Raw genomic sequence first — 23,617 nt, 5'->3', positions numbered from 1 at the left:
GGTGATCCCCCACCATGTGTGAGAGGGACTCCGGAGAGGGCTGTGGGGGAGGAGGAGGAGGCCAGCAGGGAGCTTGTTTACAGGCAGAGTCCTGATCTTGGGGAGCCCTGGGGGGCATCTGGAGCAGCCTCTCATAGAAACCCACTCCTGCGGCTCCCTTGTCTTATTTACAACTGGGGTCCATTTTGCTTTAGGAGTTGAAGGTAAAATATGTATGCAGAGGGAAGCCTGTCAGGTCGGGGAGGGGCTGGCCATAGGGGGAAGCTGTGCAGGGGTTTCACTGTACCTGGTACACGCACCCAGGGTTTGGAACCTCAGGGTGAGTGCTGTGGGCTTACAGACTCTGGAGGATCTGAGAGAAGAGGGGTTCCCTGGGTCAAGAAGGACCCCTGCTAGGGGATGTGTTTGGAGCTGCAAGAAAACAGGCATTTCACTTACAATGGAAACAGTTGAGGGGCAGAGGGGGATGTCCAGGCAAATTGTGAACTGCCTTTTCTCTGAGGGACAACTGGGAAGCCAAGGGGGGTATCAGGGGCCTGCTTTGAACCCTTGATTTCCTGGTCAGCTTGGGTGGGACCAAAAGCGATCTCCAGGATGACTCATTTCCTCTTTCATAAGTTCCACCTCTGGCCTGAAAGCCTTGCCTTATCAGTTCAGATAGGTACTAGCCAAGCATCTTATCATGGAGCTTCAGATTGGAAATGGCAAACCTGTCACGTTCCTCTCACAGTTGAACTCTGCTGGTTAAAGTCCATCCTTATCCCCTCGTCCATCTTTTCCCACAAAACAAGATGGCAACAGAATGAGGCATTACTGCTCCTTTTTCTCTCTGCAGGTGTTTGCTCTTGGGAACAAGACCTACGAACACTTCAATGCAATGGGGAAATATGTGGACAACAGGCTGGAGCAGCTGGGCGCCCAGCGGATATTTGAACTAGGCTTGGGAGACGATGACGGGAAGTGAGTGAGCCCACACCCAGCTGGGGAGGCCTGTGGCCTGGGCCTGGCAGAGTTCAGAGCCCCCTCTGAGGAGAGGGAACTAGCCAACATTCGAATCCTCTTCCTAGGCTCCCCTTGTCTGCTTCAGGGTGATTTCTCCTACGTTTGCGCTGAAACCTCGCTGTGGCTTGCTGCCCCTGAATCTCCTCAGGGTGTCCCCCTCGCACTTTCTCTGAGAGCCAGGTGCTCTGAAGGGGAGCATTCCATAGAGGCCTGACCACGGCCACTGGCTGGCCTCTTTCTTAGGCCTTACAGTTTTGGAGAATGGTCTGGGTAGCCCAAGACCTCGGGAGTAACCCCCAAACTGGGCAGTGCTGAGACAAAAGCATTGCTGGATCATTCACTTCTTTGTTCACAAGAGAACAGCAGGGCCTTGCTGTCTCTGTCCTAGGGCTATTTTTCTGTTCTGTTAAAAACAAAAGTAACTGTGGCCCCCCCTGCCCTCCTTGGGCCTGTTGTTTTTAGTCTGATGCCTGTTTGCAGAGCCGAGCCTGCCAGCCCCAAGGCCCTTCTCCCTCTCTCCCCATTCCCTCCCCTCCCCCATCTTTCTCCTCTTTCTCTCCTTGTCGGTGACCTTTTCTCTGCCTCTGTGCCTACTTCTGTGGTTTATCACAGCTTGGAGGAAGATTTTATCACCTGGAGAGAGCAGTTCTGGCCAGCTGTCTGTGAACACTTTGGAGTAGAAGCCACTGGTGAGGAGTCCAGGTGAGCAGGGGCACAAGAATGGCTGAGCGTGGTGAGCTGCCACAGGGGACAGGACAACAAGAGGGGGAGGTGTGCTTAGTGCAATGGAGGCGGGAAGCCGCCACCTTCAACCAGCCATGGGGAAGCTGGCCCCCCTCAGTCCTCCTTCCATACGGTGTCAGGGTCTGGCTTCACATGTTATTGGGCAGAACTGAGACTGCCTAGCTACACTTTGGGCTTCTCTGTCCCCTCTGGCCCAGTAACTCAGGCAGCTGAGACTGTAACTGGGCTGCCCGATGTCTGGCAGCGGTGGGTGCCTGGGGATCTGAGAGGATGAGATTGTGTCCTAGGGGAGGACTGCAGGAGTCCTGTGGAGAGGCCTGTGCTCTTCTTAAACTGTCCCAGGTACAAATATAATGGCCTTCAAGGAAACCATATACTTTCCTCAGGCCACGTTGTCATTGAGCAGGTCACATCCCTGGGGCAGGATCGAATTGCTGCCTTGGAAGCCCTAGAATGAAGGAGCCTCAGGGAATGTAGGCTCTCACTTCTCCACTGTCCTATCACTTCCAGGGCAAGAGTGCCTGCCATCCTACATGGAAGGGCTGCTCTCATTTCCAAGAGGTCCTTTCTGCCTCCTGCCCCTTCTACCTTGCACACGCAGTAGTTCTAATGAGATTTTCCAGTATTTGAAGGGAGCTCTCTTCTCTTAGTTCCTTCACCTGTTCCTCATTTAGACAGTGCTCACTCCATTCTGATCACCTTCTGCTGTGATGCTCTCTGCATCATCATTATTTCTTTAAATGTAGTTCCCAGAACCAAATCCGGCATTTCAGATGTGCTCTGGCCCATGCAAAGTATAGGGGATTTAACCCTGTGGGCCCCTTGTCATTCCTTACTACCTTGACCTGACCTGGTCTGGCCAGCCCCACCAACTTCACGAGTACCTCCTTTGTGCTGGGGGCTGCGATCTCATGGCCCCACGATCTCACAGTCCCACGGTCCTCACAGTGAGCAAAGATACCATCATAAGACCCTTAAGATGGCATAATGGCATTTGACTAAAACCTCTTTTTCACATGGACCACACAGAGGAAAGCCAGGTTTTCCCCTCCAGCCTGTTAATGCCATTGACTTTCTCAGCTATGTGTGCATGACATTAGAGGTGACTCTGTCAAACATCTTTTTACTTTGGGGTCACTCTTCCAAGCATCTGCAAATTCTTTGGGATTTTTTAATGTTGTGTCATCAACATGGAAGGTATTCCTCCTGTCTGCCTTCTGAGCAGTAAGTGTGCATTTAGCGAGCTGGACATTACCCAGCCCTCCATGTTAACATCCGTCCATTAGTACACGCAGCAGCTCCACAGCCATCTCTGTGCTCTAGTCCAACATGTCTGTCTTTGGTCCACAAGGACAAATCTGTGTCGAAATCCAGGTAGCGTGAGAAGCGCTGTTGCAATCTCAACAGCCTTCCCTTGCATGACCCAGCCTTGTTGCCCTCTGAAGCAATTCCTTGCATGTGTATGGTTTGGAGGGCCCTGAGCAGCAAGCCTGGCACTTGGGAGAGGGCCTTCTAGGCCCCTGACCACTGGCCCTTTCCTTGGGGTGACCAGCTGGAAAGCAAGGGTTTCTTTGCCCTGGTTATAATGAAGTGGGTGAGGTGTCTGGATATTGGCCCGTGGCTCAAAGCTTTCGGGCACCTCCTCCAGCCCATTCTCAGTTCTCAGGATCTCCCCCCAGGGCAGCACTGACCATCCTCAAGCACTGTTTTGGCCATCTCCTTTCCTCAAGGGGAGTAGCCCCTCGATTTAGATGCAGACTCTTACAGTGGGTTTGGAGGCCTAGTGAGCCACACCTCATCTCCTGCCGTTCCCCACCTGGGACGTGCTTGCTTTATCACACGGGGCCTTCCCTGGCATGCACACGCTGTGACAAGCAGCAGCGTTCTCACTCAGGAAGAGGTAGGTTCAAATCCTGGCCCTGCTGGCAATTACCTGTGATCTGGGCCAAGCCGCCTCATCCGGGCTTCAGATTGCTCTTCTCCAAAACGAGTGACTCCGAAGACCCCTTTGCTTCCTTCTGGCTCCAGATCCTATGAGCCTCCCCATGCTCCCTCAAGGGAGCCAGCCCTGGTAACAAAGGAAAAACCAGTTCAGGCTGGTCAGTGCATTGACTGTGTTGGACACACTGTGTGCCAGCTGACAGGTCCGCCCGGGCTCTGTTTCTTCTCTTTGCCCATGATCAGACAGGGCTGGAATTGCACCAGTTGGTCACAGTGTGCTGCAGATTCTGTCCTTTGGCAGCTGGGGGGTAACAATGGTGATTCAGAACATTTCTTCATGTAGTCATTAACCACTTGCAGTTGTTTTGAGGACTGTTCCTGTTTGTTGCACACTTACCCATGGGGAATCGTTCTTGGCCTGTGAGCATTTCCTCCAAACTTTGCTTCCCTTTTCTTTCACATTAAGCCTGGTCTTAACCTTACAAGGAAGCTGCCTCCTGTTGATTCCACCTGGTCCTTAAGTCTTCAGCCCTCAGCTTCGTGTTTGCTTGTATTCATATCTGGCACATGGGAAGTCCTTTTTTGAGGCATGTCCTCTTCCTCCTTGAGCAGACCCCAAACCCTCAGTGGGCCTGCCCAGCCCCCATCTTCTGTTTTGGAATCCTCACCTCCATATCTGGCACCACCAGGGTTACTGCATGGGCAGTGAGTCCCTGACTTTCTCAATTCCACCTTTCAGCATTCGTCAGTATGAGCTGGTGGTGCACACGGATGAGAACATGAACAAAGTGTATACTGGGGAGATGGGCCGGCTGAAGAGCTATGAAAACCAAAAGCCGTAAGTCAGGGTCGAGGCGCCAGCCTTGAGGTGGGGAGCTGTCCTTGAGGACCTGCTCTGCCGTGGGTGGGCAGGTCTGGGGCTGTGCCCCTGGGTGGACAGGGGAGTGAGTGGGTGTGGGCACGCGCACACATATGAACACATCCCAGAAGATAGCACTTAGCCACCAGACTGAGGTTTTCAAAGCCGGGCCAAGTGTTAAGATAAAACAGCCTGTGTTGCACTGAAACCTGTTCGGTGTCTGCCTTTAGAGATGATCCCATTTGTACATCCGTATCTTTCTCTGAAAGACGTCCAAGCACAGGCTGTTCCAGGATTCGTGTTTATTCCTCCTGCATTGGGAGGTAGCAGGGGCTGGGGGAAGGGATGCTCATCAGAGAGATCAGGAGTAAGAGTGACTTATGTAAGAATCCATCGGTAAATGGGAGGGCCTGACCCCGGGCCAGGGACCCCAGGCCAGGGACCCAAGGTAACAGTGAGTCACCTGTCCCCGTGGCCTTTCTTGTTCCATCTTCTCTCTTGGGTTCAGGGTCCCTGACCCTGGGCCAGTGACCCAAGGTAACAGTGAGTCACTTGTCCCCGTGGCCTTTCTTGTTCCATCTTCTGTCTTGGGTTCAGGGTCCCCATCGAAAGCAGTGACTGTGTGTGTGAGGTCAGGGCAGCTATGTGAGGCTGCACTTATGTCCCGAAAGACATTGATTGGGGTCCAGCAAATGATACCGGGGCAAAGGTCTACGTCAAGGGAGTTGAATTCCCAATCAGAGAGTTAATTTACCCAAAATTCCCCAGGTCCTTGGACTCCATGTCTGTGCTGAATGACTCTGACACAGAGCAAGGGCACCTGGGGAGGCAGCTGGCCTGGGGTGAACTTTGGAGCTGACAAGGGAGGGCAGCTGGGTTCAGGGTAGAGGCTGCTGTGCCTGAAGGCTGCCTCATGACCTTCTCCCCAGTGCTCGGCCTCTCCTGCAGCCTTGCTGACCAAGTCCTTTGGCTGCTGCCTCCACCTAGTAAGTCCCCAGTGAGTGGCATGAGCAGCATACATTATGAAAGGGGTAGTGCAGTTGAGTGCCCAGTGCCTTGGTTATTTTTACTGGGGCTTTGAGAAAGCCTTTCTATGTATAGATTTTCTCCATAAGCTAAAAGGGAAATTTGTGGGAGATTTGTTCTTTTGGGGGATAGGCTCTGTGGAAAAGATGTGGGGTGGTGGGCAGGGAGAGAGGAAAGTAGGAAGGAAGCCTTTATGAAGAGCCTGGGGGTGGGGGTGAGGGTGGGGGTGGGGGCAGCTAGGTGGCTCAGTGGATAGAGCACCGGCCCTGGAGTCAGGAGGCCCTGAGTTCAAATCCGGCTTCAGACACATAACTCTCTAGCTGTGTAACCCTGGGCAAGTCACTTAACCCCAATTGCCTCACCAAAAAAAAAAACCAAAAGCCTAGGATGTACGAGGCCTGGGCTGAACACTTGAAAACAGGAGCTTACCGGATTCTAACAACAATCCTGGGAGGTAGGTACTATTATCATTCCCATTTTACATTTGAGAAAACTGAGGTGACTTGAGTGACCCTGGGTTACACAGCTCTTAAGTGTCTGAGGTCAGATTTGAACTCAGTTTTCCTGAGTCCTAGTCCAGCACTCTGTACTGCCCACCTTGCTTCCACAGAGGGAGTCAGTTTTTCCTGGGCTCAGCCCACCCTGTGGCTGCCCACCCTCTACCTGACCTCCCCAAAGCAGGAGGAAAAAACAGGAGCTCAGCCTCAGATTCTGACAGCTGCTGCCCCCTGGTGCTCATGGCTAAGAAAACTTCATCTCTGAGGACCTTGTATTCTTCCTTTGTTCTGTCTCCCAAAGAGGCGGTTGTGAGAAAAATGCCTTGTCAACTGAGCATGCAACGTAAACTCGAGCTGCTGTCCTCAGCTGGTAGGGAGAAGAGAGGAGCCGGCTGGCTCAAGAGGCCTTGGGAGATCTGTGGTCCGTGGCTGGGGCCATTCTGGAGGAGGCCCAGAGAGAGCAGGGCACGTTGGGATCATTGGCCGCCATTCTCTGCGGTTCCGTGTGTCATGGCCTCTAGCACCCTGAGGGCAGTCCCCACCCCTTGTCATTATGCTTTGGGACATTTGAATTCCAGGTGGGCCAATGGCGTTCTCTTACTTGCAGGCCTTTTGATGCCAAGAATCCATTCCTGGCCACTGTGACCACAAATCGGAAGTTGAACCAGGGAGGAGAGCGGCACCTCATGCACTTGGAGTTAGACATCTCAAATTCCAAAATCAGGTAGGAAGCCCCTATCCACTGGCCCTTCTGACTCCAGTTCTGCAGCTGGTGCGCCCTCCTGCCGCTGACAGAGGCAGCCTGTATCTACCCCATGGAAATGTGGCCGGGCTTGAAGTTCTTACATGTGTGGCAGCTTGGAAGCCATTGCCCTCTGCCCCACCGTTTCTCATCTGCAAAGATGAATGAATGGTGTTTAGACGCCCCAGCTTTGCTTTCCATCCCCAGGTACGAGTCTGGTGACCACGTCGCTGTGTACCCAGCCAATGATCCCACACTTGTTAATCAGCTTGGAGAGATCCTGGGAGCTGACCTGGACACGGTCATATCTCTGAACAACCTGGATGGTGAGTCTGGCCGTCCCGGCAGCTGGGCTGCCAGGGGCTCGGCTCTCCCATCTCCTCCTTCCTGTGAGACGGTACAGAGCTGCTTGGGGGAAGCCCATCACAGAGCTGGGCTGGGGCACGAGGAATAGAGGCCTGGAAGCTCTGAGATAGAGCCTCGAGCCGGACACGCAGGACAGGCGTCAGTCAACAAGCATCAAGCGCCTGTGGTGCCAGGCCATGGCAGACTCCAGTGGAGCCCACAAGTGCGTGCCCCTGCCTCCTGCCCTGTCCAGAGGAGCCAGCGTGCAGAGACTAAACACCAGTCAGATGAGAGGGGCGGGGTGGCTGGCCCGCTGGGGAGAGGGAAGGTTCGATGTGGAAGGGAGGCGCTGTGCTTGGGCTGTGCCCTGGGAGTATGCTGTGAAGGGAAGGTAAAGATCAGGCGGCCGGATGGTGTCGAGGCCCGCTCAGGGCTCACATTTGAGGTTTGGTGGCTCCCTGGGTCGCACAGAGCGATCGGTGCCGTCTGCCATCGGCACGTCACTTACCAATCCCTGAGGAAACCAGAGCCCCCGGTCTGAACCCCGCTGAGACAAGGCAGCGGCCTCCTCTGCTGCATGTGCCTAGCAAGAGCGTTCTGGGGTCTCCTGGCCTTTCTTCCATCACGTTCTTTCCTGACCCATGAGACCACTGTCCTTAATTGTTCTTTGATCCTGTACATGCAGACAGTTGTGAAATGGGCTCTCAGAGTGTGGCCAGCTGCAGAAAGGCATTGTTCTGCCAGGGAGGGCGGGGCAGTTGGAGGCAGGAAATGTGTGGGAGACTGGTCAGGAGGATTCTCCCTCCTTTGTGGTGCACAGTGAAGGTCTAAATATCGCTTCTTTCTGACAAAGAAAAAACATTTCTATATGTTATCTCATTAGATCCTTCTATCAGCTCTGTGAGGTGCAGATGAGGAAACTGAGGCAGCAGAGGTTAAGTGACTTGCCCAGGGTCACCCTGCTAGTAAGGGTTTGAACTCGGGATAACAACCCTATCCCACTGTAGCATTTAACTCAAACGTCGGAATCCATGACACTGAAAACCAAACAGAGAGGCACACATCATTGCTCATGACAGCCCTTAACCTACGAGCTGGGAAGGTGTTCATTCCCTCTCTGCTCCCTCCAAATTCTTGTTTAATGCCCCCTCCCCTTTTCACTTGGGACGCTCAGCAGAGGGACCGTATCCCCATTGCTCGTTCCACACCCTTCCTGGCTGGAGGACCTCATTTCGTCCTCCCACGGTTTCAGGCAGTTTGGGAAGGCAGAAGTAACCAGGCTCCAGCAGCACAATCTCTTTGAAAGCTGCTGTGGCCAAGAGGGCCTTTGTTCCAGGGTAGGGTACGTTTGGAGTCTTTTTGAGAGACAGCTCTCCTTTTACTGTTTGCTCACTGAAGCAACACTGTCAGTGTTGGATTACTCTTGGGGTTCCTTTTATTTCCCTTTTTGGAAGAAAGAAAAGCCCACACAGCTGATGCCCCAAGGCTTTTGCTCTCACCAGCCACACACAGCATTTAGGGTTGCCTTGCGTGGGGCATCCCTGTGGCCGGGAGGATTTTTTTTCCACTTGAGAGAAGCAGTTTTCCCTACAGAAAAGCTGCTAGCACACATGCGGAAGTAGTGTGGGCAGCTTGGGAGCCCCCAGACCACACAGTGTTAGACCCGGGAGCTCCTTTGGGAGTCCGACTCTCTAATTTATCAGAGAGCCAGCTCAGGCCCAGAGATGGAAGGGGCTTGCCTCAGGTCCGGAGGGACCCATCTAGTTCCGCTTCTGCTTTGCCAAGCAGCCTTTCCTTGTTGGTTCAAGTGTTAGGCCCAGATGCCGCCAACCTAGCCAGTGATCCAGGCGGGTGGACGCTGCCGCTCAGGCCCTAAGAATGCCCCGGCTGCCCAGGAGTTCTCCACTGTGTAGAGAGAGAGACGAGGGAGAGGAGTGGGAGGGACTGGCCTGGGGAGCACCGAGGCTGAGGAAGCTGGGAGCTTCAGTGTTCCAGATGGGGCTTTGTGGCAGAGCTGTTAGCCAGGGGCCAGATCATCCTGACATGGTCGTGTGTGTGTGTGTGTGTGTGTGTGTGTGTGTGTGTGTGTGTGTGTTACATAGTACATATGTGTGTGAGCACATGTATGTGTATATGTATCATGTAAGTATATATGGATCACATGTATATATGTCTCTGTATATACAATATGTGTGAGCATATACATAGTATATATGTGTGTGAGTACACATGTATGTGTGTATATGTGAGTGTATGTGTAACTGTGTGTATATGATTAAGCTGTGGGGGTGTGTGTGAATATGTGTGAGTGTATACATAGTACATGTGTGTAAGTGTATATATGTATGTATATACGATGTGTATGTGTGTGTGAATATATACATAGTGTATATATATGTGTGTGTGAGTACATGTATATGTGAGTGTGTGTGTATGTGTGTGACTAGGCCATGGGAGGGTGTGTGAGTGTATGTGTGTATACATAATATATGTGCACGTGAATACATGTATGTGTGTATGAGTACATGTTTATGAGTGTATATGTATGTATATGTGTGAGTACATGTGTGAATGTATTGTATAAATGTATATGTGTATATGTATACATAACATGTGTGAGTATATACATTGTATGTATGTGTGTGACTAGGCCACGGGTGGATGTGTGTGCACATGAGAATGGATGAGTGTGAGCACACGTGTGTGCACACATGCTAGTTAAAGGCAGCTTCCATCTTTCCCCAATGCAAATGGCCCGGGGTCATTAAGGGCCCTCCTTCGTTAGTGGCCTGAGCCGGGTCAGGCCGGGGTGGGCACCCCCCAGTCACTGGTCTGTGTGCCTTGCAGAGGAGTCCAACAAGAAGCACCCGTTCCCCTGCCCCACCACTTACCGCACGGCGCTCACCTACTACTTGGACATCACCAATCCCCCCCGGACCAACGTTCTCTACGAGCTGGCGCAGTATGCAGGCGAGCCTTTGGAACAGGAGCAGCTGCGCAAGATGGCGTCCTCATCCGGCGAGGGCAAGGTGAGCCCTCCCCCGGCCCCAGCCTGACCCCTGCTGCCTCCATCCTGTCGGCAGCCTCAATCCCGGCTCCTCTCTCTCCCTTCCCTCCCTAGGAGCTCTACCTGAACTGGGTCGTGGAAGCCAGGAGGAACATCCTGGCTATTCTTCAGGACTACCCTTCGCTGCGGCCTCCCATTGACCACCTGTGTGAGCTGCTGCCCCGTCTGCAGGCTCGCTACTACTCCATCGCTTCCTCCTCCAAGGTGGGTTTGCTTGATGCAGGAAACCTAGGTCATCAGCAGGGGGTCCTTCGTATGGCTCAGCAGAGAGCTGGAGTCATCTCTGCCTCGGGTTCCTAATCTGTGAACTGGGAATAAGAAGAGCAGTACCAGTGCCTACCTGGAGTCGTCCGGACACCTTGGAGCAAGAACGTCAGCACTGCCCCCGTCACCCTGCACCCCGGGGCCTCTTGCCCCTTCCAAAGTGGCCTGGCCCAGTGCCCCAGCTCGTAGGCATCTAATCGGTGCCTGGAGGGCAGGCAGCAGAAGGTGGGGAGGAGATGGAGGCTCTGCAGTGAGGGGTGGGGGCAGGGGAGAGTGCAGCAGCAGCCACACCTGCCCCCGACGTAGCCCTTTGGGCTGGGCTCCAAGTCAGCAGGCTCATGGCACCTTAGCATCTAGGCCAGTGAAGCCCTTGCCTCTGGCTTCTTAAGAGTAAGATGGCAAGAGCCTTTGGACTGCTGATCTTCCAGGGCCAGATGGGAGAGCCTTTCAATCCTCAGGCTTGGGGAATGCAGGTGCAAGTGAAGCCACCCTTGCCATATCCCGTGTGATTCCTGGGCCTGCCGGCTCTCCATCCTGTCTCACCTGGTGGCACTTTGGGAGGGAGGGTACTCAGGGAGGGGCAGTCAGGAAAGACTTTATGGAGAAGTCCATGCTTGGCTACGTCTGGAGGGAAAAGGCTGCTTCTCTGAGGGGGAGGTGAGGGAGGATGGCTTGAGTGGGGGACAGCCAGAAGATCGGGCTGAGGCTGGGCCAGGGGATGAAGGCTTTTAAGGCCAAATGGAAGGACAAGGGAGCTGCTGGAATGTGGAAGGGAGGGGAAGATGTGGTCAGCCTGGAGTCTAAGGAAGATTCTTTGGGCAGTGGTGTGGAGGATGTCCTGTAAGCAGGGAGGTCCAAGAAGAGCCTGAGGGGAGGCTCTGAACTCAGGGGGTTGGCTCTGTGAGGCAAGAGACAGGGATGTAAAAACGTTTGATTAGACCTAGGGAGTGAGGGGGAGCTGTGGGAGGTGTGTGTATCAAGAACGTCCAGAAGTTAGGAAGAGTGGTGCCCTCCCCAGAATTAAGGGAGATGGCAGCAGGGGTGGGTTTGAGGGGAGACAGTGAATTCTGTTCTGCCTCCCCATTTTCAGAGACTGGAGGAAAAGGAGGGGAGAGGGAGGTGATGTCAAGGGCTTAGACAGGAGGGAGAGAAGGTGAAGGGCCTCAGTTTCCTCTAGCCAGGGGACGGGGGAGCAGGACGGCTTGTTGGTCTGATGGAAGGGAAGGTTTGGAGCAGCCTCTGGAGTGCTGGGCAAGGGCAGAGGGAGAGGATTGCTGAGGTCTGGAGAAGCTTGGCCCAGTTGGTGTCTGGTCTTGTGAGCAGGGGGCTGAGCAGGAGAACTGAGGGGCTGCACAGACAGGAAGCAGCTTAGGGTTGGGTGGTCGGGGCTCACATTGGGAGGCAGGTTGAGGTCTCTGCTCGTCCCCAGACAGTGCCCTTCTCTCCCTGCCACTCCTCCAGGTTCACACCAACTCCATTCACATCTGTGCTGTGGTCGTGGAGTATGAGACCAAGGCAGGCCGGGTCAACAAGGGGGTGGCTACCAACTGGCTCAGGGCCAAGGAGCCTGCCTTGGAGAACGGGCACAAGGCTACGGTGCCCATGTTTGTGCGAAAGTCACAGTTCCGACTGCCCTTCAAGCCCACCACGCCTGTCATCATGATCGGGCCGGGCACTGGCATTGCCCCCTTTGTGGGCTTCATCCAAGAGCGGGCTTGGCTGAAAGAACAGGGTAAGGTGGGCTTCTCCCCCTCGTCCCGGCACCGGGGGGGCTAGGCTGGTGCCAGTCTCCACCCCAGCCCCAGCCCACCGGGCTCCGCAGCAGCTTGCGTCCCGGCGGGTGGGTGCCCGGGCCCTGTGGTCAGGCCTCTGCTCTGGTGCCCCCAGGCAAGGAAGTTGGCGAGACCGTCCTGTACTATGGCTGCCGCCGCGCCAACGAAGATTACTTGTACCGGGAAGAGCTGGCGCAGTTCCAGAAAGATGGTGTCCTCTCCCAGCTTAATGTGGCCTTCTCCCGGGAGCAGCCCCACAAGGTGGGGCCTGGGGGAGGGGGAGGGAAGGAAGGTAGGAAGGTGACGGGAGGGAGGGGGAGAGAGGGCAGAGGCCGAGCGACCCCCAAGCCACCCTCCTCTTGGCCAGGTTTACGTGCAGCACCTGATGAAACAGAACAAGGAGCATCTCTGGCGACTGATGCACGAGGGCAGCGCGCACGTCTACGTGTGCGGGTGAGTGGGAGCGTGGAGGGGGCGGGGGCGGGGCCGGGGCCCCTGGCTCTAGTCGCGATGCATCTCCTTCCTTCCCCCCCTCCTCTAGGGATGCACGGAACATGGCTCGGGAGGTGCAGAATGTGTTCTACGAGATCGTGTCCGAGTTTGGGGGAATGAGCCAGGCACAGGCTGTGGACTTCATCAAGAAGCTGATGGCTAAGGGGCGCTACTCCCTGGACGTGTGGAGCTAGGATCCTCTCGCCCCAGCCTGGGGACTGCGAAGGGCCTTGGGCAGGAGACCTAGGGACTGGCCCCCCCCCCAGCCCATACTGCCCTGTCCGAGTAATCAGTCCTTTTCTCACTGCCTTCTCACTCTTACTAGGTTGTTTCCACTTGGCCTGGACATGGGGGAGGGTGAAGGGCCAACTTTCTGTGGTAAGCCTGGTCAGGAAGGGCTGGGGGACCACCAGAGCAGAGTCCACTCGCTGCCAAGCCCTAGCTAATGGTCACTATTTAGCAGCCCCCAGAGTGGGCACGGGGGCAACACGGGTGCTTCTGTGCCCTTTGGGATGTGGTGAGGGGTGAGGGTCGAGCAAAGCCTGCCTCCTATCCCCAGGCTATGGCCCTCTACCTCAACTCCCAAGAACCACTGGGATTTACAGTGGGGAGCCCAGCTGCCCTTCCTTTTGGAAGACGGAAGGGATTAGGCCAATCCCTACCCCAGTGACTGGAGTCTAGGATGTCTCAGGCCAGGGCTGTCCTGTGCCAAAGTGCCCACCTCCTTCACTCTGTGTATGGATTGGGAGTCCAGAGGCCTTTGGCCTGTCCTGACTGCTGGCAGCAGTCCAAGGCCTTGAAAGCCGCTTCTCAATGGGTAGGTGGAGGAGGGGGGCGGTGGGACAGCCCTGGCTGGTCCTGGTGCCTCCTTCCTCCCTTTGCCTGGGTTTCCTTCCCGTTGATCTTGGCCTCAGCCATGAACCAGGCTTTGGAAAGAGAACGCTGGGTGTGTGCCACAGAACGTCCAATGAGTGTAAATAATTTTGAAATACTCTGACCCTTGGAATAAGGTTTTTCCCCCCTGTATCTGCCCTTGGTTTGGCTCGCCTCTGAGCTCTGCACCTCGTGTGGCCCGGCTGTTGCTCATGGTGTGAATAGGGGGTAGGAGAGGACTTTGTTAGTGATGTTTCCCCTCGGAAATATTAAATGTGAAAACTGAACCAAGCGTCTCGTGTCAGTTTGTTCCTGTGGGTTCCATCGATGTACTGCACCCAGAAGTCGGGGAGACGATGTTCTACACCAGGACCGAGATGCCTGGAAGGCCGGCATCCCTGCGCTGTCCCTGGCGGATAGGGACTAGCAGGCCCACCTTAGGGTGTGGCAACAAGCCAACGTGGGACTGCCCTTCTGGGGGCAGCTAGGTGGCGCAGTGGATAGAACACCAACCCTGAAGTCAGGAGGACTTGAGTTCAAATCCGCCTTCAGACCAAACACTCAACACTTACCTGGGCAAGTCACTTAACCCCAATTGCCTTAAAAAAAAAAAAGGCTTCCACTCCAGCTGCCTCCAGCCCCGGTCCATCCCTTTATTACGGCCATGCACAACTCGCATAGCTTCAGCACCGAGGCACACAAAGGGCCTGAGGGGAGGAGGTGGCAGACCCGGAACACTGGGACCCCACAAATGCAGGGCTTGCGACAAGAGCTGCTATGGGCAGAGGGGCCCAGGCCAGGACTAGGTGGGGAGGCAGGTGGGGTACCTGCCCTCACCCAAGGATCCCTCGTCCCTGTAGCCCACTGGCTCAGGCAGGTGACTGGGGTGAGGGGGAGGAAGGAGAGCAAGGCTGCTCTGGGCTCTTCCGGGGCTGTCACAGACTCTTCTGGGCAAGGAGAAGGTGGTGGCTGCCGTGGCCTCAGCTCAAGGCAAGGCCGGAGACAGACTGGGACAGAGCTTGTCCTGTGCCTGGCCCTAGACTCAGTCCTTCTTGTTTCTGCGTTGGCTGTGGAACTTCTGGTGAACCACCCGGAGAGTAGTGAAGAAGTTACCAAGGAAGAGTAAGAGGAAAGGGAGGCCACACATGAGCACCTGGAGGGAGAAAGGGAGGCATGGCAGGCATCAGCTATCTCTGGGTGGGCAGAGGGGTCCCTAGGGGGCTTCCCCCCCCTCCACCAGACAGGACTCACCTGCCACTCCTTACACTGTGGCTCCTGGGCCAGCTGGAACAGGGTCACGGCGTTAAACAGTTGCCAGAACTAGAGGATGAAATGGTGTTGAGGCTGGATCTAGCCTCAGCCAAGCCCCTTGGGAGGGGTCTTGCTCTCCAAGGGGTGTCCCAAACCTGTCCCCAGCTTTTTGCTTTGGCCTTGAGCTAGGGGCAGTGATGGGGGAAGGAAGGTAAAGGGCCTGTAGACTCACGTGACCAAAGAAGAGAAAAGGGAGGAGGAAGGTGAGGCCCCTCCACATCCAGGACTGGAAGCCCTCTGGCAGAAGAAAGGCAGGAGGGGACCTGGTGTTAGCAGCAGCACCCGAGGGTGAAGGCTGCCAAGAGCCAGGCCCTTCCTTCCCTCCAGGGGCCCCCAAGATTGGTAGGAGAAGAGGGGGAAAGGAAGGAAGCTCCACTCACCCACAGTGAGGTCCATGTTATGCCTCTCACCCAAGGCCCGCAGGCGGTATAGACATCCACTCTGGTAGTAGTATTGAAGGAACTGTACAAAGCCTGGCAGAGAAGGCCCAGAGTGAAGGCAGTCCTGCTATGGAGGCGCTTACCAAGGGGAATGAGAAACGGAGAAGGAGGCTCCTCTCCTAAGCCTCTTTTTTTCTCCCTGAGGCACTTAGGAAGGCACAGGAGCATTCCCCTTCACCCTACCCCCATGGCTCCCTGCACACCCCAAGGGGGCAAGTGGCAAGGACATTCTTGAGTCCATCCCGAGGTAGTGAGAGGGGTTGGGGGAGGCCACAATCTGAGACACTCACTCTGGTACATAGAAAAGGACAGGAACTGGTTTCGAAACTTCTGATACATGAGTCCATCAGGCCTGGGAAGAGGAAGAGACCAGGGGAGGAGGATGACTTAGAGAATGACTGGCCGAGTTCTGGGCAATCTCCCCTCCCTCCTCCCATGGCCCTAGGTTCTCAATGTGAGCGCTCGACAGGAATCGGGGACACCTGGGTCTGAATCCTGGCCATGTGACTTTGTGTGTGTGTGTGTGTGTGTGTGTGTGTGTGTGTGTGTGTGTGTGTGTGTGTGTGACTGTGTCACCCCTCCTCTGGATCTGTCTCTGGGTGAGATGACCTCGGAGTTCTCTTCTACCTCTGACATTCAGTGGCTCTGAGAGACTGTCTCTGCAGGAGGAAGGAGGTAAGAAATCAGGGAAACAGAAGAGAGAGGAGGCTCACCATGTCAGCATGACTCCAGATAAGAAGGTGGAGATGTAGTGATGGAACACCCACCAGCCTTTGATCCTGAGACAAGGGGTAGAGGAACTGCTCATCTTTCCCTTCCCTCATACCCCTACACCTCACCCACCTCTCCAAAAGGGTAAAACACAGGGAAGAAACCCGAGAAAGGGAACCACAACGCCTTCCAATTGGTTCCTGGTGATTTTGGTGAGAAGAAAGGGCAGGCTTCTCACTCCCCCCGCCCCCAAAGGACTGCATCAGGGGCATCAGAGGAAAGACGCAGCAGAGGGGCCAGGCCAAAGGTGTGTTGGGAGGGGCGGTAGGGGGAAAAGCAGAGGCACACTGAGCTCACCGGGACCCATTGTTAATGAGGATGCTTTCCCGGATGGTCAGTGTGCAGTAGTACCACACCAACAGGAAGTTGAAAGTTGCATCTGTCACCCTGAGGAGGAGAAAAATGAACTTAAACCTAGCTTGGGGTGGCAGGGACAGGAGAGGGAAAATGGGAGGAAGCTCATCAGGCCTTGGGCTGGAGGCTGAGCTGGGAGGCCCCACCCATCCACCCGTTCTTCAGGCCAGTAAGCCAAGGAAGGAAGTTTTCGGTTCAGCCTTGTGCAACCTGAGGCCTACCTCGAATTGAGGAGAAAGCGGCAGGTGAAGGAGATGATGATGAGGATGATGGTGAGGTAAAGCTTGAACTTCTCATACTCGTCCTTGTAGGCAAACCTGTCAGCAGGAAGCCGGGCAGAGCTCGCTGAGTTTCAGGCCAGGCTGAGACACCCATGTCAGGGGGATGGGGGGGAAGGGAGGGATTGTGTGCCCAGGGGATGAGCCGGGACACCTGGCTTCCCTCCCAAGCCCATGCTGCTCAGACAACGAGAGCTGGAAGGGAGGCTGGTTCAGTCCTCTCATTTCACATGGGACAACACAGAGACCCAGAGAGGGCAAGGGGCTTGCTCAGAGCCACGCAGGTGGGAGGAGCAGAGCAAGCATTCCAATGCAGCTCTTCTGACCACCTGACCCCAGAACCTGTGCACCTTCCCCTCTAGAGGCCAAAGAGAAAGCCTCTGGCCGCAGGGACACGGGGCTAGCATGGGGGAAGGGAGGGGAGGAGAGAAGTCTGGGGCTGGGGAAGATTACTTAGCCTGCTTGCTGAGGAGTGTGACGTTGACGCTTCCTAGGACGAGACTCAGGTAGAGCCTAGAGGAAGGGAGGTGGGGGAGGGGAATGAGGAGAGGCCCTGGTCTCATCCTCCCACCCTTAGGTGCCCCAGGCACAGGAGCCATCCTCTTCCCTCCCGTCCAAGGGCCAGGGAAGGACCCATGGCAGCTATCTCCACCCCCCAGCACAGCCCTTACTTTAGGGATTTGAATGGGGGGGCGGGTTTTATAAGAAGCAGCGACCCTTGGAGGGGGGAAAGTCAGAGGCTCCCCTCCCACTGCCACCTCCAGAGGCCACCTGAGCAGAGAGCAGTCAGGGCTGCCAAGGGGAGACTTGTCCACCAGGGGCCCATCTCACCCATTTTTCTTGGGCAAATAGGCCTCCATGTCAAAGAAGACCCCCTGTCGCTCTTTGATAAGGTTCTCTATCTCCTGCACCATCTCCTTCTTGTCAGATGGGATGGAGGCTTTGCATCTGCAGGGCACAATGGGAAAAAGAGGGCTTGGCCCAGCTGCTGGAGAAGCTCTGGCCATCCCAGGGGCTGGAAACCCAGCAGTCAGTCATCTTTGACTTCGGTTCCCCCCCCCCCCTACACTTCCACACCGCTCCCTCCCAGACCAAAGGGCTGCTGCTGCTAGAGCAGAATACCCCGACCATCCTGGGACACACAAAGCTAGCTTCAGGTTTCTCAAAGTGCTGGACACTAGTCTTCTCCTTTCCAGGCCAGGAATTCCTATTTTACAGATGAACAAACAGCCAGAGGTCAGGCTGCCTTGTCTTGCCTCAGGGCTCAGGTAGGGTCCAGCACAGACTAGAACAGCCCCTGGGCTGGGCCTGGCCCGGAGACACAGAGGCCTTCCTGGGCCTCCCCCGGCCTTCCCTCTCCCTCTCACAGGCCAGCAGCTGCCTGCTTCAGCCCCTAGATCAGGGAGGGGAGTTAGGGCTGGGCTGGTGCCACCCAGCACCCCACAGTCACATACTTCTTCAGGGTCAAGGCCAGTTCCTTGAGCTTCTTCTTCTGCCGGGCAATGGAGGTAGAGCAGCTACTCTGCAGCTTGGTCAGCTGTTCAAGCTGCAGTCGGTATTCTCGGTGGGTCTCCTGGAGGCAGGGGAGAAGGCAGGGCTCAGGAGAATGAGCTGAGTGAGGGGGACAAAGCTTCGGGACCGAGGGTGAGGATTTCAAAGGTGAGATTTCATGAAGAACCCTCAGAAGGCCTGCAGTCACCAAGAGGAGCCAGGGAGCTGTGGACATCTGGCTCCCAGGGGTGGATGAAGTCAACCCATACCCTTGGTAGCCACACCCTGGCTAAGCTGCTTTAATTCTAGAGCACCAAGTACCATCCCCTCAGCCAGCAGAGGGAGGAGGCTGCCATGCTGGGGGCAGGATGGCTAGCTGGGTCTGGACCCTGCAGTGGGTCTGGCTGAGTGGGGGAGCTGCATGAGGGGAAGGTAAGGGGAAAATGAGGAAAGAGGCCAGGCCTCTCTGAGGGAGGCTCTACTTTCTTTTCTATGGCCATTTTCACTTAACTCTTAGAGGAGAACAGAGATTTCTCCTGTCACTTCCCCCGTGGGGCATCGAGAGAGAATCTCAGGGCAGGTAAAGGGAGCATCTCCCTGATCAACTCTGCCCGATGGTGTAAACACAAAAAGTCCCAAACCTCCGTGCCTTTTCTCATCTCCTGCATCTCAGGCCTACTGTGTCGGTGTTGGGTAACGTGGAAACCATCCCATTGGCCAACTGGGCCACCTCCTCCAAAGAGGCAGCTCCACCCATTGCCTGGGCCCTGGCCCAGGGATCCTGAGGAAGTGACATCCACGTGTCCTTCCTATCAGTGAGCCAGAGGCCCTCCCTGCCAGGTCTCTCCCAAGCCTCCCCAGCAACAATGATGTCCCTGGATATTCTGCCCCAAAAGACCATTCGAAATATCTAATGACTTACAGGGAGAGAAGTTGGCGTTAGGATCAGGCAGGGATGGTGTCTTCCCTCAACACATCAGGGTTTCCCTAAGGATGAAAATGAAGCCTCCCCTCCAGTGCTAATATAAGGCTCTGGGCCCAGAGGGACCCTCATCTGCAATGGTGAGTAACTGGGCAGTAGCCCCACTAGGATATGAAGGGCGGCACACCTTTGGCCACTGCCTGCTTCCCTCCCCTCCCACCACTGCTAGTTAGTGAGCCCCTGCTTTTAGGGAATGAGGGGAGCTGGAGCTGACAGCTGGGGAAACAAGCATTCTGGCTTCCCTTCACTGGTCCCTGCCCTTGTGGATTAAAGTTTGCCAACTTTCAGTCCTTGGACCTCTTAGTGCACATCCAAAGTTGAGCCCCAGTGCACCCTGGGCATTGGCTGTATGTGACCTTCACCCAAGTTCCTGCTGAGGGGCCCTTTGCCCTTGGGGGTGGGACTCTTAGAAGAGAAGAGATTCTCGGTTACTGGGATTAGCAAAAGGTCAATGTGAGGAAATTCTCCAGGGTCCTGGCGGTAGTGAACCAGAGAAAACCACCACCCAAACTGGAGAGCCTCCATGTTTCTGGATAAAGCTAAACCCAAATGCAAGTACGTACATTGTGGTCAGGAGTCAGGACAGATAGTTTCTTGGCAAGGAACACTCAGAGAACACCAGGGGAGAGGGAGGACGGGCAAGGGTTCCAGGTGTGGGTGACTCAGTCCCCAGCACCCACTGAATTCGGGCTGGGGCTGGCCTAGGCAGGTGGGCAGCAGACCCTTTGGTGGGTGGCCTGGCAGCCCAGGGGGTAAGGCCCACTGGCCTGCTCAAAGCAGTGCCGAGGCCTCCATCCTGATGGGCTAAGGGGCATACAACTGACACTTCCCCAGGATTTCTGGCCCAAGTCCAGCAGTGGTCTAGCTGGCCAACGGGTTAGTTGGCTTGGTGCCCAGCAGCTAGGCCAGGGGGGACACAACTGGGCTGGTTAGCTCTGCAAAGCAGGAGGTGGGATGGGGGCAGAGGCTTGTGACACCCGAGTATGTCTGATACGAAGTTTCTAAGGAGGGCAAAGGAGATTGGTGCTCACTTATGCCCCTCCAGAATGCCGACAAATTCCCAGCTTTTTAATGATAGCTTTCCAAGCAAACAGCCACAACCTGGAAATCTCTGTGGGAGCCCATGGGAGGAACAAGGCTGTCACATTCCACAGGGGACAATGGCTGCATATGGCTGACCCCTGTGGGCTGTTCTGCCTTCCTGTTTCCACCTAGTCCATTATAGATTACAATTCCCTGTGTGTGTGTGTGTGTGTGAGTGTGTGAAAGAGAGAAAGAGAGAGAGAGAGAGAGAGAGAGAGAGAGAGAGAGAGAGAGAGAAAGTGAGCGCGCCTGGACTAGGCACAGGAAAGCCGCCCTAGACTTCTAGGGTCAGAGGAACGAGTGTTCTACGACTTTAAAAGCCAGGAAGGGCAGGGTAGGGGCGGAGTGGGGCCTCAGGAACCCTGGACTCCACAGCGGAGAAAAAGGATGGAAGGAGGAAGTAAGACGACCTGACTCGGCTCGTGTAACTCTCGGTGTGACCTTGGGCAAGTCCCCTCCCCTCCCTGGGCCTCAGTTTCCTCATCTGTAAAATGAGATGGTTTCACCAGCTGCAGGCTCTCGGGATTCGGAACGCCAGTTCCCCCAACAGACCTGGGGTATTCTCAACAGGGCAAGCCACGGGAATCAAGCGGGGCTGATGGACCTCTGCGGCCAGGGGTGGCCGGAAAGTCGTCCGGGGTTGCCCTACTCTCTCCCTCACTCCCACCAGGGCTCCCAACGCCTCCCTCCACGCGGCAGCCAGCCCATTTCTCTGCAGCGCCCGGCGAGGCCCGCGGGCAGCTCCGGAGGGTCCGGACCCTCGGGATGGGCAGCCCGCGCTGACCAATCGGGGCCTGCACCTGGCCGCTTCGGCCAATGGGCTGCAGGGGCGGGCCCCGGCCGCTCACCTGGATGCTCGGGAAGTCCCGCTGCAGCTCGTCCCAGTCCCGCAGGCAGGCGCCCACCGAGGGGCCGGGGGGGCCCTCCATGAAGGCCCCGCCGCTCCCTGCCCCCGCCGAGCCCCGCGCCCCTCGCCCTCTTCTCCAGCCGCCGCTCCTGCTCCCGCCACCGGCGCCGCAGCCGTCCCCGCCGTCCACTTCCGGGGTCCGCGCCGCCGCTGGCGGCCAACGGGAGGGGGTGGGGCCTCGAGTTCGGCGGGCCCCGCCCCCGCTGCCTGGGCCAATCCGGGTCCGGGCCAGGGGAGGTGGGGTGCACGTGCGGCCCCGCCCCCGCCCCGCCCCTCCGTGGCCGAGGATGCAGGGATGAGCTGCTTCCAGGCCTGGCTGAGCCTTCGCAAAGAAAACTGAGGCGGGTACCTTGGCCAGGGCCCGCCGCCAGCCAGTGCTTGAAGCAGGGCTCAAACGCAGTCTAATCCGCTGCTCCGTTCTGCCCCAAATCAAGCAGCAGACACTGCTTACGCGCCTACTACGTGCCGGGCATAGATAAAACGTTAAAGAAGGAGGGAGCCTGGGATTTAGAGACCGAGGACCTGGATTCAGATCCCGAGTCTGCTGCTCATTCCCGGTATAACTTGGGCAAAGCCTCTGAGGGTTTTAGTTCTAAATCTATAACCCACCCCCGCGAGACAATTAGAGGGCAGTGAATGGCACTAGGTAAAGCACAGGAAGGGCAGGTAGGAAGAGTTCAAATTCTATGTGGGACACTTACTAGCTGTGACACCCTGGGCAAGTCACTTAACCTCTCTCTGCCTCAGTTTCTGCATCTGTAAAATGGGAGTTATAACCACTTTACCTCCCAAAGTTGTTTGAAGGATAAAACCAGAGAATATCTGTAAAGTGCTATGGAAACAGTGAAGCACTAATTAGTATTATTATTACAAATACCTCTGTGAAATGCAAGGGCTATTATTTTCATCTAACTTCACATTTCTCATTTACGCTCCTTCTCTCTTGTGACACAGCCACTGCCCCCGGTCCAGGCCTTATCAACTCTCACCTCTACCAGCAATAGCCTGCTGCTTGGCCAACCCCTGCCTCCAGTCCATCCTCTACTCAAACCCGATCTTCCTCAAGCATTGGTCTGACCATGTTAATTACATCCCCCATTCCCCAATTCAGTCAACTTTAGTGACTCCCTATGACTTCCAGGATCAGATAGAAAACCCTCCCTTTGGTCGTCAGAGCCCTTCATAACCTCCTTCCCCCCTCCTTCCTTGTCTTGTGACACCTCATTCCCCTTCACCTACTTTCCAGTCCAGAGATGTGGGCATTCTTGCTGTTCTTCACACATGACACTCTCTATCCCCCAACTTTGTGCATTTTCACTGGTTCTCCCTCAGGCCAGGAATTCTCTCCTTATCTCTGTGGCTTGACTTCTCCAGCTTCCTTCAAATCCCAGGTAAAATCCCACCTTCTATAAGAAAGCCTTTCTGATTCCTCTTAATTCTAGTGCTTTCTAAATTACCTTGTCTATAGCTTGTCTGGGCAGCTAGGTGGTGCAGTGGATAGAGCACCAGGCTTGGAGTCAGAGAGACTCCTCTCCCTGAGTTCAAATCTGGCCTCAGATGCTAGCTGTGTGACCCTGAGTAAATCACTTCGCCCTGTTTGTCTCAGTTTTCTTCATCTATAAAATGAGATGGAGAAGGAAATGGCAAACCACTCCAGCATCTTTGCCAAGAAAACCTCAAATAGGGTTGGGCATGACTGAAACAATTCAATAACAGTGTCTAGCACAGAGCAGGTGCTTTAAAAAGAGTTTTTTGATGCATTGTTTGACATTGATAGCACTGGACTAATTGAGCAGCCTGTCTTCCCTTTCCTTTGATCATAAGAAGTGATAGGATGGGCAGCTAGATGGTACAGTGAATAGTATTGGACTTAAAATCAGGAACAATTGGACTAAAAAATAGCTTGTCTGTACCTAGGATGTTTGCCTTTCTTTGTATCTCTAGTGACTTAACCTGGTGCCTAGCACACAGAAGGTGCTCAATAAATGTTTGTTGACCTGATTTGACTAGACTCCACCTTACAGATAAGAAACAGGCACAGAGAGAAGAGGCCTGTGTGACTTGGTCAGGATCACACAGGGAATAGGTTTCTAGAACTGGGACTTGAGCTCAAGTCTTATGATTCCTTCTATGTCTCCCCACCCTGGGGGCAGACCAGCACGGTGGGAGACTTCAAGGTTCTCCTAGTCTTTGACTAACATCACTTCCAACCTCTTCCCCCAACCTCAGCCCCTTCAATAACCAAAGTGAGTCATCACATGCAGGTACTATTGAAAAATCAAATAGTAGGTAGTACTGGGCCTGGAAAATGTAAAAAAAAAAAGGGGGGGAGGAGCTTGAATCTTCATTCTCAGGACTGAATTCTCTGGGATGGGC

The 23,617-nt window shown here is 55.1% G+C and overlaps 2 protein-coding genes and 1 long non-coding RNA gene across 4 annotated transcripts in view; 2 read left to right on the top strand and 1 right to left on the bottom strand.

The window, feature by feature from the left end:
• Positions 1-13,911, top strand: part of POR (cytochrome p450 oxidoreductase) — a 75,968-nt gene extending 62,057 nt beyond the window's left edge. For both annotated transcript variants that reach the window (XM_021005643.2, XM_021005644.2), the window contains exons 6-16: positions 836-960; positions 1,615-1,704; positions 4,427-4,525; positions 6,677-6,793; positions 7,019-7,137; positions 10,004-10,185; positions 10,278-10,427; positions 11,949-12,219; positions 12,375-12,520; positions 12,627-12,712; positions 12,801-13,911. In XM_021005643.2, coding sequence (XP_020861302.1) covers positions 836-960; positions 1,615-1,704; positions 4,427-4,525; positions 6,677-6,793; positions 7,019-7,137; positions 10,004-10,185; positions 10,278-10,427; positions 11,949-12,219; positions 12,375-12,520; positions 12,627-12,712; positions 12,801-12,945 — 1,530 coding nt within the window. In that variant the 3' untranslated portion in view covers positions 12,946-13,911. The remainder of the gene's footprint in view (positions 1-835; positions 961-1,614; positions 1,705-4,426; positions 4,526-6,676; positions 6,794-7,018; positions 7,138-10,003; positions 10,186-10,277; positions 10,428-11,948; positions 12,220-12,374; positions 12,521-12,626; positions 12,713-12,800) is intronic.
• Positions 13,912-14,257: 346 nt separating this feature from the next.
• On the bottom strand, positions 14,258-21,371 carry TMEM120A (transmembrane protein 120A). Its single transcript, XM_021005570.2, has 12 exons — positions 21,183-21,371; positions 18,233-18,351; positions 17,610-17,726; positions 17,232-17,291; positions 16,722-16,817; positions 16,444-16,533; positions 16,089-16,154; positions 15,666-15,727; positions 15,316-15,408; positions 15,108-15,172; positions 14,876-14,944; positions 14,258-14,777 (listed from the first exon to the last, which is right to left on the bottom strand). The coding sequence occupies exons 1-12, from the start codon at positions 21,261-21,263 to the stop codon at positions 14,667-14,669; spliced, it is 1,029 nt and encodes a 342-aa protein (XP_020861229.1). The 5' UTR covers positions 21,264-21,371; the 3' UTR covers positions 14,258-14,666.
• The window catches only part of LOC110221174 (uncharacterized), a 47,318-nt gene continuing 43,280 nt past the window's right edge, over positions 19,580-23,617 (top strand). Inside the window, exon 1 of the long non-coding RNA XR_002328049.2 lies at positions 19,580-19,806. This is a non-coding gene — a long non-coding RNA (uncharacterized LOC110221174). The remainder of the gene's footprint in view (positions 19,807-23,617) is intronic.

This window comes from Phascolarctos cinereus, unplaced genomic scaffold, assembly GCF_003287225.1.
Source record: "Phascolarctos cinereus isolate Bilbo 61053 unplaced genomic scaffold, phaCin_HiC Scaffold_5;HRSCAF=322, whole genome shotgun sequence".
In the NCBI taxonomy this organism is placed as follows: domain Eukaryota; kingdom Metazoa; phylum Chordata; class Mammalia; order Diprotodontia; family Phascolarctidae; genus Phascolarctos; species Phascolarctos cinereus.
Note: the sequence above shows the minus strand (reverse complement) of the source record. Positions and strands in the feature narration are given on the sequence as shown.